We start from the raw sequence: 15,323 nt of genomic DNA on the forward strand, positions 1-15,323 counted from the left end.
CCTGTAGCCTGCTTCCTTAGGCTTCCTCAACAAACTGCTTTCAAACATTAGCCACTCATTCCTTTGGCTTAAGCACTAGTTTCTCTCTCTCTCTCTCTCTCTCTCTCTCTCTCTCTCTCTCTCTCTCTCTCTCTCTCACACACACACACACACACACACACACACACACACACACACACACACACACAGGGTTTCCTGGTAGCCCTGGCTGCTGTCCTGGAACTCACTCTGTAGACCAGGATGGCCTCCAACACAGAGATCTGCCTGCTTTTTCCTCTGATCGCTGGAATTAAAAGCATGTACTACCGTGCTTGGTTCACAAAAGAATTTCTTGTGTGCATTTCTTAAAAACTGTAATAGAAAAATCTCTCATTCTGTTTAAGTCCCCCCCCCCCACACTTACCCACTGTCTTCCTTTGGGACATGACACAAACATGGCAGCTCTTTCCAGTCACGTTCCTCCAGCACCCCTCTTAACAGCTGCTCCCTCTTTTTAACTTTCAGCTAACATGGGAAGCTCCGGCACGCTTGGAAACACAGTCAGTGTACTGGAGGAAAAGATTGTCAACCTCCAGAAGGCCAGGCTGCAGGTCAGCGTCAGGGTCACAGAGGGGCTTTTAAGAAGATGCTGGCTTGGCTTGAGCCAGGATCCAGCCTCCTGACTGTCACCGTCTCAGTAAAGCTCTGAAGAAGTGCTCGGAGTGGCACAGCAGCTGCATCCGTGCAGAGTTAATCCGGGGGCTCTGTTGTCTCTGTCAATAAGTATTTCGTGTGCTGTCAGATGACAGACTGGTGTACACAGGCTTGGCATCTCTTCTTGGCCTCAGGACCCTTCCACTTATAGCAATATCAGAAGCAGAGACCTTGGATGTCACTCTCTCCTGTTCTCCCGTTTAGGAAGAAGAGCTGGAGAGAGTTTGGGGCCACCAGATAGATACGATGAAGAGTCACTACATGGTGCTGGACAGAGCAGTGGAGAGGCTTCAGATTCGCATGGATGACTTGAAGGTTCGGAGATCTGAAGACCAAGAGGGAGGCGCAGGAGAATTCCTCCTTGGGATTGTGAGACCAACCCCTGAGGGTCTACAAAATACAAGAGAACTAGACAACATTTTATTCTGCATAAATTATACTTCAATTAAAAATAAATCCCAGGGGCTGGAGGGAGTTAAGACCACTGGCTTTTGCAGAGCACCTGGGTTTCATTTTCTGCATCCATGTGGCAGCTCTAACTCCAAAGCTGGGCGCTGGTGACACACACCTTTAATCCTAGAACTCAGGAGGCTGAGGCAGGTGGATCTCTGTGAGTTTAAGGCCAGGCTGGTCTATAGAGTTCCAGGACAGCTGGGGATACAGAGAGAAACCCTGTCCAAAAGCAAAACAAAAATAAAAACAAAAAACAAAAACCACACAAACACCTGTAACCTCAGGGGATTCAGTGCCCTCTTCTGGATCCCATGGGCATCATGCATGTCTTTGGCACCCATACATACATGCAGGTAACACATTTATATACAAGAATCTTTTTAAAAAGAATCGCCCATACATAAAAGGCTTGGAGAGTGTCCATTCTTGAGAGCCTTTGTGTCACCAACCTGAGGGTAGAAGGACAGATTTAAGGCTTAGTGACATTTGCTGAAAGGGATCAGTGAGTGAATAAGGGGCTTTCTTGCACACAGTGCAAGAAAGAGTTATGTTCAAATGTTTTCCCTGAACCAGTTCTTCCTCCCTCAGGCTTGAGAATAGAACCCAGAGCCTCACAAATGCTAGGCAAGCAAACTAGCCCTGGGGCAGAGAAAGCAAAAAAAAAAAACAAAAACAAAAAAAACAAACAAACAAACAAACAAACAAACAAACAAACAAACAAAAAACAAAAAACATAAGAATCCCCAATAAGGTATAAATGTATTTATCTTTCATATTAAAAAATTCAAGAGATGGATCTAGAGCTGGTAGGGTGTTTGTTGGTGTTGCAGACACAAGCTCCATTTTCTAGTCCTTTGTGACTGCCATTCATAGTGTCACCTCTTAGACCATGATGGCTGTCTCTGATATGTTGGGACCCCAACCATTAACTCTCATGTTCAAGCCAGTGGCAGAGGGTAGGGGATGGTCACTGTAGGGGAGGTGGTAAGTGCTTGCCTAGCATCCACAGAACCCTGAGGGCCATCCTTAGCACTACTTGGACACAGGGAGGGTGGGGGAAGAAGGTTAACCACACTCACTGGACCTCCATTTACATCCCAGTCGGAATAAATGCCAGGCAGGCTGTAGACTGCAGTCCTGATCTGAGTAGCTAAGTTCAGAGTTTTCCCTATGGGTGAGGGACACCAGAAGTTGAAGAGAGAAGAAGCCAGTGTTCGGCCTGAGAGAAAAAGTGACTCTAGGCTCTGGGGACAAGGGAGGCTCTTCCCAAGCAAGTAAGGTGCTGTTCCTGTCATGCGAAAATAGATTAGTAGGGGACAGGCCAGCACTAATAGAGGATTTCAGGAAATTATCTGATGGGAAGTGAGAGTTTCCCTTTCATGCTTGGGCACTGTGTGGTCTGTGACTAGTGTTCTGCTTTTAGCAGCGTACACTGGGACCCCATTGTAGGTCAGATGAGGGTAACTGGCCTTGGACATCTAAGAAAGTGGATCACCAGCCCTGGTCTGTGCTTCTTTTGGGTCGACGCCTTCTCCAAGGATTTTTAGCTTGTCCCTTGCTCTTGCTCCTCCTGTCCCTGCCGCCTGTGAGCATGCGCCTTCTAACAGCCCCGCCTGCTTCTTGTCCATGAGGCAAAGTTGGAGGCACAGAGTAGATGTTGTGACCTCAAGGTCACGACAAAGGCTGACTTGCCTGTGTTCTGTTCTTAGATCCTCAAGGGTGAAATCGAAAGGCTGGATCTGGTTAAGGCAGATAAAAAAGTGATGGATCTGGAGCTGAATGAAGTAAGCAGAGACCTCCCCCCAGCCACCCAGATCCCCTCTCTCTGCTAATCCCGAGCCTCTGATTTGCCAACCAGGGGAACAGAAGCACCCAGGTGGAGGCAGCAGGAGCATCCATCCCTGCCTTTATTCATTCAGGAAATCCCACTTCTCTCGGAAATTACCCACCCACCCTCTTTTCCATGACTGGAGACTGGTGACACTATTATTTTAAAAATCAGGCATCAGGTCGGGTGTGGAGACACACAACACTTGAGAGGCAGAGGCAGGTAGATTCTGTGAGTTTAAGGCCAGCCTAGTCTACAAAGGGAGTTCCAGGCTGGTCAGGGCTACATAGCTAGATACTGTCTCAAAAAACAAAACAAGATTTAAATATATATATATCAGGCATCAGTCTGGGGATGTAGCTCAATCGGTGCCTTCCTGACATGCATGAAGGTCTGGGTTCTATCCCAGCACCACATGAACTGTGCATAGTGACAGGTACCCATAATTCCACTACAGAAAGCAGAAAAACCAGAAATTCAAGGTCATCCTGGACTATGGCCAGCCTGGTATAAAGGAGACTCTGTCTAAAAACAAACAAACAAACAAACAAACAAACAAACAAAACCACGTTAACCTTCCTGTTTGGCTCAGAACCCACGGCTGTGTTTGAGCCAGTGTAGACACAACTCTGAACTTAAGTCAGGACTACACATTCCTGACCTTCAACAGGAGAGACTGACCACAGGGACAAGAGGGCTCACCTCACAGCAGTCTTGCTGTCCTGACCGCCCTCTCTCTAGAAAGCTAACAGGGACATGTTGGCAAGCAAGGCAAACAGAGTGGACCTGGAGACGGTGGCGCTGGAGCTGAATGAGATGATTCACAGCATGCTCTTGAAGATCACAAACTACGAGACTGACTGGAAGAAGTCTCTGAAACACATCAGGAAGGACCTGAACACTAAGGTGAGCCTGTATTAGTTAGCACTTGCTACTTAACAAAAAGTCCCAGAGCTTAGCAGCCTCAAAGAGCAAATACTGATAGTTTTGAAGAACAAGAATTCAGAAGCAGCTTCCCTGGGTGGTTCAAGGCCTGTGACTCACAAGGTGAGATGAGCGTGTCATTCCTGGCTGTATCATCTGAGTGAGCTCTGTGAAGCCGCTTCAAAGGTTGTGCCCTCATATGACTGTTGGCAAAATGTTTCAGTTTCTCACAGAATGATTCCTTCTTAGGGCCAATTAAGGGGCCTTATAACATGGCAGCCAACTTCCCCTGACACACACACACACACACACACACACACACACACACACACACACACAGAGTGACCCAAGACAGTAAGAAGAATGTGCAATGTCTTTTGCTACCAGTGGAAGTCACTCCCAGCATTCTGCATTAGCCTGTTGATTGTACAAGCTGATCCCACTCAATGCCAGGAGACACCGACTCCATTGGTATGAGTTCCAGCCATATCTGGAGCCATATTGGAAGCTGACTTCCGGAATGCTTGGGGGTAGTGCAAGAAAATTCGTAGGTTGGGGTTGGAGGAGGCTTTCTCCAGAAATGCCTGTCGTTTGTTCATTTGTCACTCAGTGACTACCTCAGTGTGACACACCTCAGGGAACAGGTGAGTTCAGGGAGTCCCAGGCCCCGTGCTCCTTGCTGGGTAAGCAGTGAGCCAAGCAGAAGGGGACATTGTCTTTGTGGAGACATGTTCATCAAAGTAAGGACCCAAATGAATGCAAAGTCATAACCCCATAGCATCCACAGAACAGGCAACTGGTGCTTCTCTTGCTGATGTGGAGCCGGTTCTTAAGCCAGACTGCCAATGCGACCCAAGCAGGAATTATCATATAACTCGCTGTACTTGGGATGTGGGGGGAGTGGTGCACACCTGTAATCCTAGCACTCAGGAGGATCACAAGTTCAGGTCCAGTCTGGGCTACAGAGTCTGGAGGTCAGATGACATAATATAGCAAGATCTTGTTTTACAGGGAAAGGGAAATGGGGTCCAGAATAGACAAATCCTAAAGACAGAAAGTAGGTTACTGATTGCCAAGGGCTGAGGATTTGGGAGGAAATAGGGGTGACTGGCAATGCAGTTTCTTTGGAGAATGATGTTCTAAAATGGATTGTAAAGCCAGGTGTGGAGGTAATAAGGCTGCAATTTCAGCCTTTCTGACGCTAAGGCAGGAAGATTGTTGGTTCCAGGCCAGACTCAGCTACACAGTGAAGCAGTGCCTCAAAAGAAATAATACCTGACTCTTAGCTGGCCCCACCCTCAACTACCATGCTGTGGCAGGGGTGTGGGAGAGCTGGCCTGGCCCCTTTCAAGCTGTGCCACTGGGTGAGCTAGCCTGGGCAGTACCAGAGAACTTGCCCTGGTGGTGTGTGGAGGAGAGCTGGTGTACTGACCAGCTCAGCTACCACCTAGCCCCAGAGTTGGCCTGCCTCAACATTTACCCCGTCTATGAACTGTGGAGCATGTAAAGGGGCCCGGTCCTACAGACCCAAAGCTGTGGGACCTCCATGACACAAAGCAATAACAGACTATCCCAGAGGAGTCCCATGAGGGTTCAGTATTAACAGCAAAAGCCAAAGGCCTTGAAACAGACCAGAGACTCACTGCAACGAACATTCGCAAGTAAAGATGTGTGGACAGAAGGGTGTCCTGTGGGACACACTGCAGCTTCCACGGTAGGATTTTTGTTTGTTTGTTTGATTTGGCTTCTTATTTATTCATTTTAAAATTTTCTTTTGGGGGGTAGCAAGATTGCAAGGGTGGAAGGCAGATATGAAGGGGTGGGGAGATGAATGGGACTGGGTGCATGTTGTGAAATTCACAAAAAAAAAATCAACAAAAACTCTCTTAAAAAAGAGAAATAATAAATTTGCCAGACATGGTGTTGCATGCCTTTAATCCCTTTAATTTTTTCATGTCTTTAATCCCAAAGGATGTTTCCATACTTTGTGAGTATATTAAAGGAACTGTCCACTTTACATGCAAACCTTCCATAAATATTTGTCAGATGTGTGGAAGTCGGGCATGAGGTTCACTGGAGAAAGTTTTCCAGCCTCCAGCTTTGCAATTGAACAGAACAGCAGATGTGGAGGCAGGAACTGGTGTCATTTCTTGCAATGGCCACTGGGAATCTCACCTTGCAACTCCCCTGTGCTGAGAGCACCCACAGAGCCATAAGCTAAATGGTTTTCTTTTTCCGGAGTCCCTTGATGTCTTTATCTTATTCTCTGTGTGACTCTGCAGGTTGTTTGGGTGAGCTAACTGACTGAATTTCTTTCTTCTCTGGCAGCTAGTCCAGAGTGATCTGAATAGCCTGAAGAAGGACATAGAAGAGGTCTGGAAGATAGTCCGAAAGCTTCTGCTAGAAGGCCTCCGATTTGACCCCGACAGTGCTGCAGGCTTTAAGAAGTGAGTTTACCGAGGGTGGCTCTGTTGTTGCTGCTGCTGCTGCCAACAGAGGAAAGCCTAGAATTCCAGACCTTAGCCATGGGGATAGGGGCAGGGAAGGAGGGGTAGAGCAGAGAGCTTCTAGCCTTCTCTTCAGATGAGGAAACTGAGGCTCAGAGAGGGAAGGGAAACCAGGACAAGCCTACACGATTGGCAGACCTATCTGGACACTGAGTCAGGCCCAGTGATTCCTGTGCCCAGGCAGGCAGGCTTGCCATCAGGTTCCACATACCTCCCTCCTCCAAGGGCGGGTTTTTTGTTTGTTTGGTTTGGTTTGGTTTGGTTTTTCGAGACAGGGTTTCTCTGTGTAGCTCTGGCTGTACCTGGAACTCGCTCTGTAGACCAGGCTGGCCTCGAACTCAGAAATCCACATGCCTCTGCCTCCTAAGTGCTGGGATTAAAGGCGTGGGCCACCGCTGTCCCGAGGGTTGTTGTTGTTGTTGTTGTTTTTTTTTTTTTTAAATTGATGTAATGTGACTGTGTTAAGCCTTCAGTGGATGGGAAACCAAAGTGCTCTGTCCCGAGGTCACAGGTACGGACAAAGGGGATTGGGGGACCTTAAGCTCACCCCACCCCAGCCCCGGACCCTGTTAACCCCTGGTCACCGACCTTGTCTTCCAGGAAACTGTTCGAGAGGGTAAAGTGCATCTCCTGCGACCGGCCCGTAGAGATGATGACTGGCCCGTGAGTACCGCCGCCAGAGGGCGCCCTCCAGGATTGCGGGGTCTAGCCTACAGTGCAGGCCCGGTGTGCGCTTTTCTACCTGTATACAACCTAACACCGCCCTGTAGACCTCAAACACAAATGGGTGTTCAATATGCAAATGCACATACCTACCTATGTATATACCCATTCTTCTACGCCATTCTATAGCCACCATCGCCTGTTCCACCTCTGTGGTTCCCTAGGTTGGGAAGTAGGTCTGTCCTCTCACCTTTATCACTGTCAGTGTTTTGTTCCAGAGACTGAGGGAAAGCAGGAATTTGTTATGTCTGAGTTCGTTCATCTTTTCTGAGACAGTCTTGCTGTGAGGTCTAGGTTGGCCTCAGAACTTGCAGTCTTCCTGTGTCATTGTTCCCAGACTTGGGATTTCAGGTGCACGTTTAGTTCCAACCTTACTCAGAGACCACTGTAAAGGCGGCAGTTTAGTGGCTTCCAGCACTGCAACTGTCTCTGGTGGATCCAGCTCCGTTTAGTTCCCCCAAAGACACCCCAGCGCCATTGCTGGTCACTTCTCATTGCTACCTCCCTTTAGCCCAGGAAGCCACTGGCTTTTCTTTCCCGAATGTCTCCTGTAAGTGGGACTGTACAATATGTGACCTTTGGTGTCTAGCTTCTTTACTGAGCTTAGTGTTCACGAGATCTCTTCACACAGTAGCAGAAATCGACTTTTACTACTTTGTTATAGCTGACTAATTGTGTGGGCAGAAAGCCTTTCCCTTGTGCCTGCACTCATCACTTGAACAGCTTTGGGATGTTTCCGTCTTTCAGCTGTTGTGACTTGTGCTGCTGTGAACATTGATGTGTATTTATTTGAGCACCAGCTTTCCATTGTTTGGGGAACAGACGTAGGAGGGGAAGTCCTACAGTGACTCTCTGTGAGCTGCCAGACAGTAATCAGCCCTGGAGTGCTGGCTTTCTGCAGGGCTGGTCCAGCCTTGAGACTGACAAAGCTCTCCCAGCCCCGGCCCGGCCCCAGCCCCAGCCCCACCCCCAACCTCACCCCCAACCTCACTCCCAGCTGGGAGCTGGAGGGCTTCCACCAAGGGTTTCCTTTCAGACCACAGGATGGCACTGCAGTTTTATTGATGGTAGTAAAAGCACAGAAACAGCTGGGAGCTGAGGCGTGTTTGTTCACAGCAAGTAGTGTAGACTGTAGAGCCCTGGTCCAATAGAACACTCCTGTGAGCAACCAGAAACTGCAAACTGTAGTCCTGTGTGGAAGGCTTTGTATGTGTGTAGCCAAGGACTAACATGACCAAGAACCTGGTTGGTAAATCTTCTTCGGCTTTTGTTAATGAGCCACCTGTAACTATACTGGATGTTAACAGCTTGGAAAGATGATGTGATCAAGCCATATGTGTGTGACTTTTCCATCTTCTTTAAAGAAATTACATAAACATGGAGAAATATTGGAATATGAATAGGTCTATCCCTGGCCACGGTGCTTGTTTCTTTGTGCCTTCCTGTGTTTTATAAAATGTCTGTCTGAGTATGCTTCATTGTGTTACCATCTGTATGTAAAGGACACTTCTGTATGTGTTCAACCACACAGCTCAGACAGAGAGGTGAGCGGGCCCAGCTCCCTGGAAGGCTGTTCTAGATTTCCTTATATTTGGAGGCAAAATACCCAGGATGCAACCTTATCCTGTTTGATGGAAGCTGCCACAGTTATGTGTCCTTGACGTACAGCCTCCATGCTCTCTCATGCCTGCTTCACCATGCCTCTTCCAAACAGTGCCTCCCCTCCATGTACCCAGAGCTCCTGTCAAACACCTATCTGCAACATATCTCTAGGACCCCCTTCCTTTGGGTTTCTATTACTATTTACTTACTTACTTATTACTGGAGACAAGGTCTTTCTATATAGCCAAAGATAGCTTTAACCTTGAACTTAGTATGTGCTAATAGTACAGGTGGATTTTGAACTTGCTACCTTCCTGCCTCAGTCTCCCAAGAATTGGGATTGTAAGAGTGCACCACCACCCCTGGCTTGGTTTTGACTTCCTCTCTCCAGGCCTGGGAGCCTGGAGCCTTCTGCTGGCCATGTGCACCTCTCACAGTGTTCCCTCTGCCTCCACAGACAGCTGATCACCATCCGCAATACCCATGGGCTGTCACGAATAAGGCCAGCCAGTGCCAACAGCTATGAGTATCTGCAGCGGCAGCTGATAAGGTGAGGGTTATGCCCACCCCACCCTTGGAGAGAGCCAAAACCCCTGTCCTGCAGAAATTTTCCTTCAATGTAAACACCAAAGAGGGTCCAGGATGCCCGTCTGGGAGGTTGTGTTATAGCTGACAGGCACACAGAGGACAGTTGAGGAAGAGGAGCCAACCTTTTCCTTGGCATCTACTGTGACCTGGAATTTAGCTGGGCCCTGCAGCAGAGGCATATTGTGCCAGCTACTCAGGAGATGGAGGCAAACATATCATAAGGGCTTCAGAGTAAAACCTTGCCTCAAAGTATAAAGAATGAAAGGGCTGAGTCATAGCTCAGTGATAGCATTTGTCCGGCATGCACAAGGCCCCGGATGAATCCCAGCACTGCTGAATGAATGGGCGTTTGCAAATAGGAGGGCTTCTCCTTAAGTCTTATAACCCTTGGAATCCAGGGTTAACATGTTTGTTTCCTGTGGGTGAATAATTGGAGGATCCTCTGGGAGCCCTTGCTGAAACTTTGTTGGGTCACATGGCCCAACTGTGGAAGTACCTTCTATTATCACCCCACTTCACAGTTGAAAAGACTGAGACTTAGGCTTTGTGATCTGCCCAAGACCACTGCTAGTGAGTGGCTCGCCCACACTGTGCCCAACAGCTGGCGCCCAGGGTCAGAGCTCGCATGTGTGAGCCCAGGATCAGAGTGCGCATGTGCGAGCCCAGGGTCAGCGTGTGCGTGTGCATAGCTAGGCCAGACCAGGGTTCCGGGTGTGGCTGGTTTGGGGAAGGGAATATGGATTATTTCTCTCCCAGAACTGTATTGGCTCACCACATCCCAGGCCTGCCTGCCATTCTGCCCACCTTCCTTGATACTGTACAGAGCCCTGGGGCCTGTGCAGGTCTCCTCTGTGATAGAGGGGGTCTCCATGTGGCTGCTGACCTTCTGCCTTGTCCAGGGAACAACAGCAGCAGCTGCATTTCCAGAACTTTGGAGTCCATGAAGGCTTCCAGAAGGACTGGGGTGATGGGCCCCGAAATGAGACCAGTTTGAAGCACAAGTCACATGACCTGTCAACAGTCTATCCTTATGGGGACCCTGAGCTGATTGACTATGACACTGTGAGTCTGGCTGTGCCCCCCAAACCCCACGGAGGCTGGGCACCAGCACACCCAGCCCTAGGTGTGAGACGAAGCTCTGAGCTGTGGGCACCTTGAGGTAGTTGTGATCTGGCTCTGGGCATCGAGGAAAAGGGGTGGCAACAGAGAACCTGACTTGGGACCTGGGCCATCCCACAGGCCGAGGTGGACATCTTGGGGGTGGACGGAGTTCTGTACAAAGGCCGGATGAGCAGCCAGATGGGGACACGGACTGGGGAGAAGGACATTGCAGGTAAGCACTGGTGCTTCCTGGGGTTCCTGCCGTGGGACCTGACTCTGCTGGTCAGAACAAGGGGGTGCAGGCGGACTTGGGGCTGGGGAGTCCTCACAGTCACCTGAGGAATAGAGTCCCATTATGTGGGACCTCACCAGGCACCAGGAGCCAGGGAGGAGCAAAGGTGATGAGTGACCCCTGTGGACTGCTGGGTCGGGACAGCCTGTAAGCGTATTATCAGAAGGAGGAGTCTATGGCGACAACACAAAACTACTAATTTGAGCCAGACATGGTGGCAAGCTTTTTGTTGTTTTTGTTTTTCAAGACAGCCCTGACTGTCCTGGAATTCCCTCTTTAGACCAGGTGGCCTAGAACTCACAGACAGCCATGTGCCTGTGCTGAATGCTGGGATTAAAGGTGTGAGCCACCACTGACCAGCAGTGGCACACACCCTTAGTCCCAGGAGAGGCAGGTGGCTGTCTGAATTCAAGGTTAGCCTGCTCTGCAGAGTGAGTTTTAGGACAGCCAGAGCCACACAAACAAAACTGAACAAACAGAAAAAAAATTCAACTGACCTGAGGGACTAAGAATACAGCTCAGGGACAGTTCACAAATTCAAGGCCCTGGGTTCTTTCCCCAGTACTGAATACCTGAAAATAACTGAATACCTGAGCTGAAGGCCCCAGCTGTAAGGCAGCTGGACACTGGCAAAGACTGATGGAGGGGGGGATGCTGGACTGGTGAAGAGAGCTGTGCCAGGCAAAGGTGGTCCATGGGGATCAATTGGACAGCTTCTTGAACACCTTCGAAAAATGAACAAGAGTTAGTCGGTGAAGGGGTGGAGAGGGAGGAGTGTGGTCCAGGTTGGGGGAATAGTAGGTTCAAAGGTCCTGTGGTAGGATGGGTAGGGAAAGATGAGTCTTCTTGAAGCATATACCAGGGTAAGGGAAAAGAACAATGAACAGGGCCAGATCCAGGAGGACAAGGGTCAAACCAGCAAGGGACCCCAACCTTTTTGCATTTTGAATTGGTCGCTCTGGTTGCCTTGGAGTCTAAGACCTGAAAGTTATTGATCTTACCACTGGGTGTGTAATAAAGTACTAACAAAAACGGAACTTCTCTGTACATCCTGGAGATGGTTTCCTCTGGGAAAGAGCTATCTATATCAGGAATGATACAGGATCCCCTGGGCATTTAATCCACAGTAATCCCATGGGCTGCCCATGGACCAGAGCACTGAGTCCAGACATGCAAAGGAGACAAGATTTAGACGTACTGCTATGGTAGACTGAGGGCACACCCCATAGCAGCTGCCAGAGCTAACCACCACAGCTCAAGGCCCAAAGCCGCAGGACAGTTCTCCCAAGTCTGAAGGCTGGAGGTCCAAGGTCATGGTGCAGGCAGAGTTGTGCTCCCCTCAGAGCTGCTCGGTCTCTCCTTGTCCCAGCCTGCTCCCGTGGCTTTGGAAGCCTCTTGGCAGGGATCTCCAGCAGCCATTGCTGCTGACGCCTCTTTCCTCTCTTCTGACTTTCACGAGGACACTTGTCACTGAACTTCAGGCTTAGTGTAACCTAGGGTCATCCTATTTCAAGACCTGAAATTACACCTGCAAAGATCTTTTGCTTCAATAAGTTCACTTCTGTAAGTTCCACAGAACATATCTTGTAGGATCCCACTATGTAACTCACTCACAGGTAGACCAGCATCTCCCAGGCTCTGCCCAGGCAGGAATTGACTGCTCAGCAAGCACAGTGCAGATCTGAGGGGATAATGAAAGCAGTACAGCTAATGTCTACAAGCCCCACCTCTGTGGCAGCCCCCTCCCCAAGATTCCTTGCCCATAGCAACTGGGCATTTCACAAATGAATATGGGAGGTCAGCTTGAGTGAGGCTGTCTCAGGAGAGAAGAGTGGACCAGTAGGGAGACACTTAATCTCATCTCCATCACTGAAGACCTTCTACAGGGTCTGAGTGAGGGGCTTTTCTCTCAGTAGGGGGTATATAAGAAACATTATATACAGAGCTTGGACTGGGACCAGATCAAAGGTTTCACTTCACCTTGCTTGAATAGCCCCAGAGTGAAAAGTCTGGCCTGACTAGGAGCTGGAACTCTGGGTGGGGCCCCAGCTATTCAGATCTTTCCTCCTCAGCTGTCAAAGTTTCGTGTTACACCGTTCCAAACCTGACTGATCGTGTGCGCCCAGGATCCTTACTTGCTCCGGGCTACCCACGTGAGTACCTGACCCACCTGGGGTTCTGGCAGATGTCCAGTTTCTCCTGGTCCTTCCCTATTCCTCTCACCTCTATCCCACCCCTTACTCCACTCACCACCCCCCTTTATGCCTGCTTTGCCCACACCCTGGCAGCCACCTTCTCTCTGCCTTGGGGGAAGGGGAGCTGGGAGGGAGGGGAAGTTATGGGGCCTCTAGTTGTTCTGGACTTCTGAGAGTTTCTTGGCCAGTGCCTGTCTCCAGAGGTCACCCTGGCTGCAGAGGTGGGTCAAATAAGGTCACTTACAGTTCTGAGCTTGGCCAGGGCTCAGTTTGAGAGGACTGAGTCCTTGGCTCTTCCTTTCTGACTCTCTAGAAGTACCTTCATGTTCACAGAGTAGCACTGCCTACTGTCTCTTCTGGTTCTTGTCCTGGTTCAGCAGGGTAGTGCTGTTTAGATGCCTGTGCCCAAACCCTGAGCCCCTTCCCAAGGTGCACTCTGTACTCTAGCACCCATTCTTGGACTTAGGTGTCTCAAGTCACCGTTGAGGAAATGTTTAGGAGCAAGACTAGAGGAGGTACAGTGGCCAGTCCTGCCATAGCTTACAATGTACCTCTAGTCTCCAGCTTCTGTTTCCTGGGGGGCTGGGCTGGTGGGGGAGAACCCCATGAGGCCAGCTGCTTCCAGAGATGGAGGCATACAGCATGGGTCTCTCCTGCTTCATCTCCAGCCTTGGGTCCCCGAACCAGCATCAGCTCCACCGCCACTCTACACTCTGCCACCAACACCACGATGACACGGCCACCATCCTTGCCACCAGTTCCGCAGCTACCACCACTGATCCCAGTCTCCAGGGATCCCCAAGAAGCCCCTGGATCCGCCAAGCACTTGAAATCTCCACGGCTATAACAGACCAACCCGTGAGACCCAAGCCTGTGACCCAACTACCATGGGGTCCTCTTCACTCAAAGAGACCCAGAGCCCTGGAATGGATCCAGGAAAGGGTGTAGGGATCCCGGATATGGGGAAGGGAAGGTCTGCATAGGGGACCCATGCTGACTCAGTGTTTAACTGTGTATCTAAAATACAAACCACACAGTCCTCCCTAGCCAATGTTTTCATGGATAACAGAGCATCTGAGTGAAGTTTTTACAGAGCCAACTGAATTTCTTAAGCGGTTTCCTCAATAGCACAAAGCAGTTCTGAAACAATCTCCTTTGGGTTGGCAGTGCTTGTCTAGTGGCACAGCCCTGATTCTGACCCTCTAGCACAGAAGTTGGTATGGGGCATACACTGGTATAAGAAGTACTTCAGTGTTAATAGAAGGAGGACTGACTGGGCCAAGATCACCCTCAGTTACATAGTGCATTCACAGCCAGCCTGGGATGCATGAAACCCTGTGTCAAACAAAAGCAGAAATCCCTTTCTTTGGCATTTTGCTTAAGGCATCATTAGGCCTTAGCTTCCCCCTTGAATGTTTCTTAGAGGCCATTAGTTTTCCCACAGAAAGCAAATTTCATCATGCATTATTTTTATTTCCAGTGATCATTTCTACCAGTGACCGTAATAACGGAATTGAATTGTGTGAGAGAGAGGGTGTGCTATAGTGTAAGCTCATGTGTGTATGTGGGGTAACCCTGTGCATGTACAGAGGCCACAGAAAGTCACTGAGTGTCCTGCTCTATCAGGTTCTACCTTATTCCCTCGAGACAAGTCTCTGACTGAACATGGCACTAAGCTGTTGGCCAGCAAGTCATAGCCCCTCCTGTCTCTGCCCTCTACTCTCCACTACTGGGGTTAGAGATGTGTGCAAGACCACTCCCAGCTTCTTACATGGGTTCTAGAAATTTGAACTTGGGTCTTCATGTTTTTGTAGCAGGCACTCTTACTTTTTGATCTATTTCTTTGGCTCTATTTCTGAGATAAGAGTCTGGTGTATCCTAGGATGCCTTAGAACTCACACTGTAGCTATAAGAATGACCTTAACCTTCTGACAGTTCAGTGTCTGTCACCCGGACGTTGGGTTACAGGCCTGTGCTGTGCTTCTGCAGGGCTGCGAATCAAACCGAGGACTTTAGCATGTTTGTCGTGCACTCCAGCAACTGAGCTCCACTTCCGGGTCTAGAATTAATTAACCATTTAATTACTTTTATGTCTTAACTAATCCACAAGAAAACTGGGATAGCACCCTTGGTGTAGTCTAGGACTGCAGGTGCTCTCCAAGGTGGGACTACACCAAAGCTATTCCACGCCCAGCAGGTTCACAGCCCGTGCACTTGGAGGGAGAACAGCACACCCTGAGGTTCCAGTTCTCTGTGGCAGTTAGTGACTAGCCTTGGCATGTGGAGGCGCAGGTGCAGCCGCTCCTCTGGATGCTCAAGCTGGGCCATTCCTCCTATTGTCTGTTCCTTGTTCATCTTAATTTCACTCCCTCACTTCCTCCTTTGTCTCCTCTCCTCCCCCTTTTCCCGCTGCTGAG

General features: G+C 49.4%; 1 protein-coding gene across 1 annotated transcript in view; it reads left to right on the plus strand.

Annotated features, from left to right (window-relative positions):
* Window positions 1–13,952, plus strand: part of C6H16orf96 (chromosome 6 C16orf96 homolog) — a 33,758-nt gene extending 19,806 nt beyond the window's left edge. Inside the window, exons 6-16 of the mRNA XM_034507028.2 lie at window positions 505–590; window positions 898–1,008; window positions 2,856–2,930; window positions 3,716–3,880; window positions 6,227–6,345; window positions 7,006–7,068; window positions 9,188–9,280; window positions 10,218–10,380; window positions 10,558–10,651; window positions 12,784–12,864; window positions 13,575–13,952. Coding sequence (XP_034362919.1) covers window positions 505–590; window positions 898–1,008; window positions 2,856–2,930; window positions 3,716–3,880; window positions 6,227–6,345; window positions 7,006–7,068; window positions 9,188–9,280; window positions 10,218–10,380; window positions 10,558–10,651; window positions 12,784–12,864; window positions 13,575–13,753 — 1,229 coding nt within the window. The 3' untranslated portion in view covers window positions 13,754–13,952. The remainder of the gene's footprint in view (window positions 1–504; window positions 591–897; window positions 1,009–2,855; window positions 2,931–3,715; window positions 3,881–6,226; window positions 6,346–7,005; window positions 7,069–9,187; window positions 9,281–10,217; window positions 10,381–10,557; window positions 10,652–12,783; window positions 12,865–13,574) is intronic.
* The last annotated feature ends 1,371 nt before the right edge of the window (window positions 13,953–15,323 follow it).

Source organism: Arvicanthis niloticus, chromosome 6, assembly GCF_011762505.2.
Source record: "Arvicanthis niloticus isolate mArvNil1 chromosome 6, mArvNil1.pat.X, whole genome shotgun sequence".
In the NCBI taxonomy this organism is placed as follows: Eukaryota; Metazoa; Chordata; class Mammalia; order Rodentia; family Muridae; genus Arvicanthis; species Arvicanthis niloticus.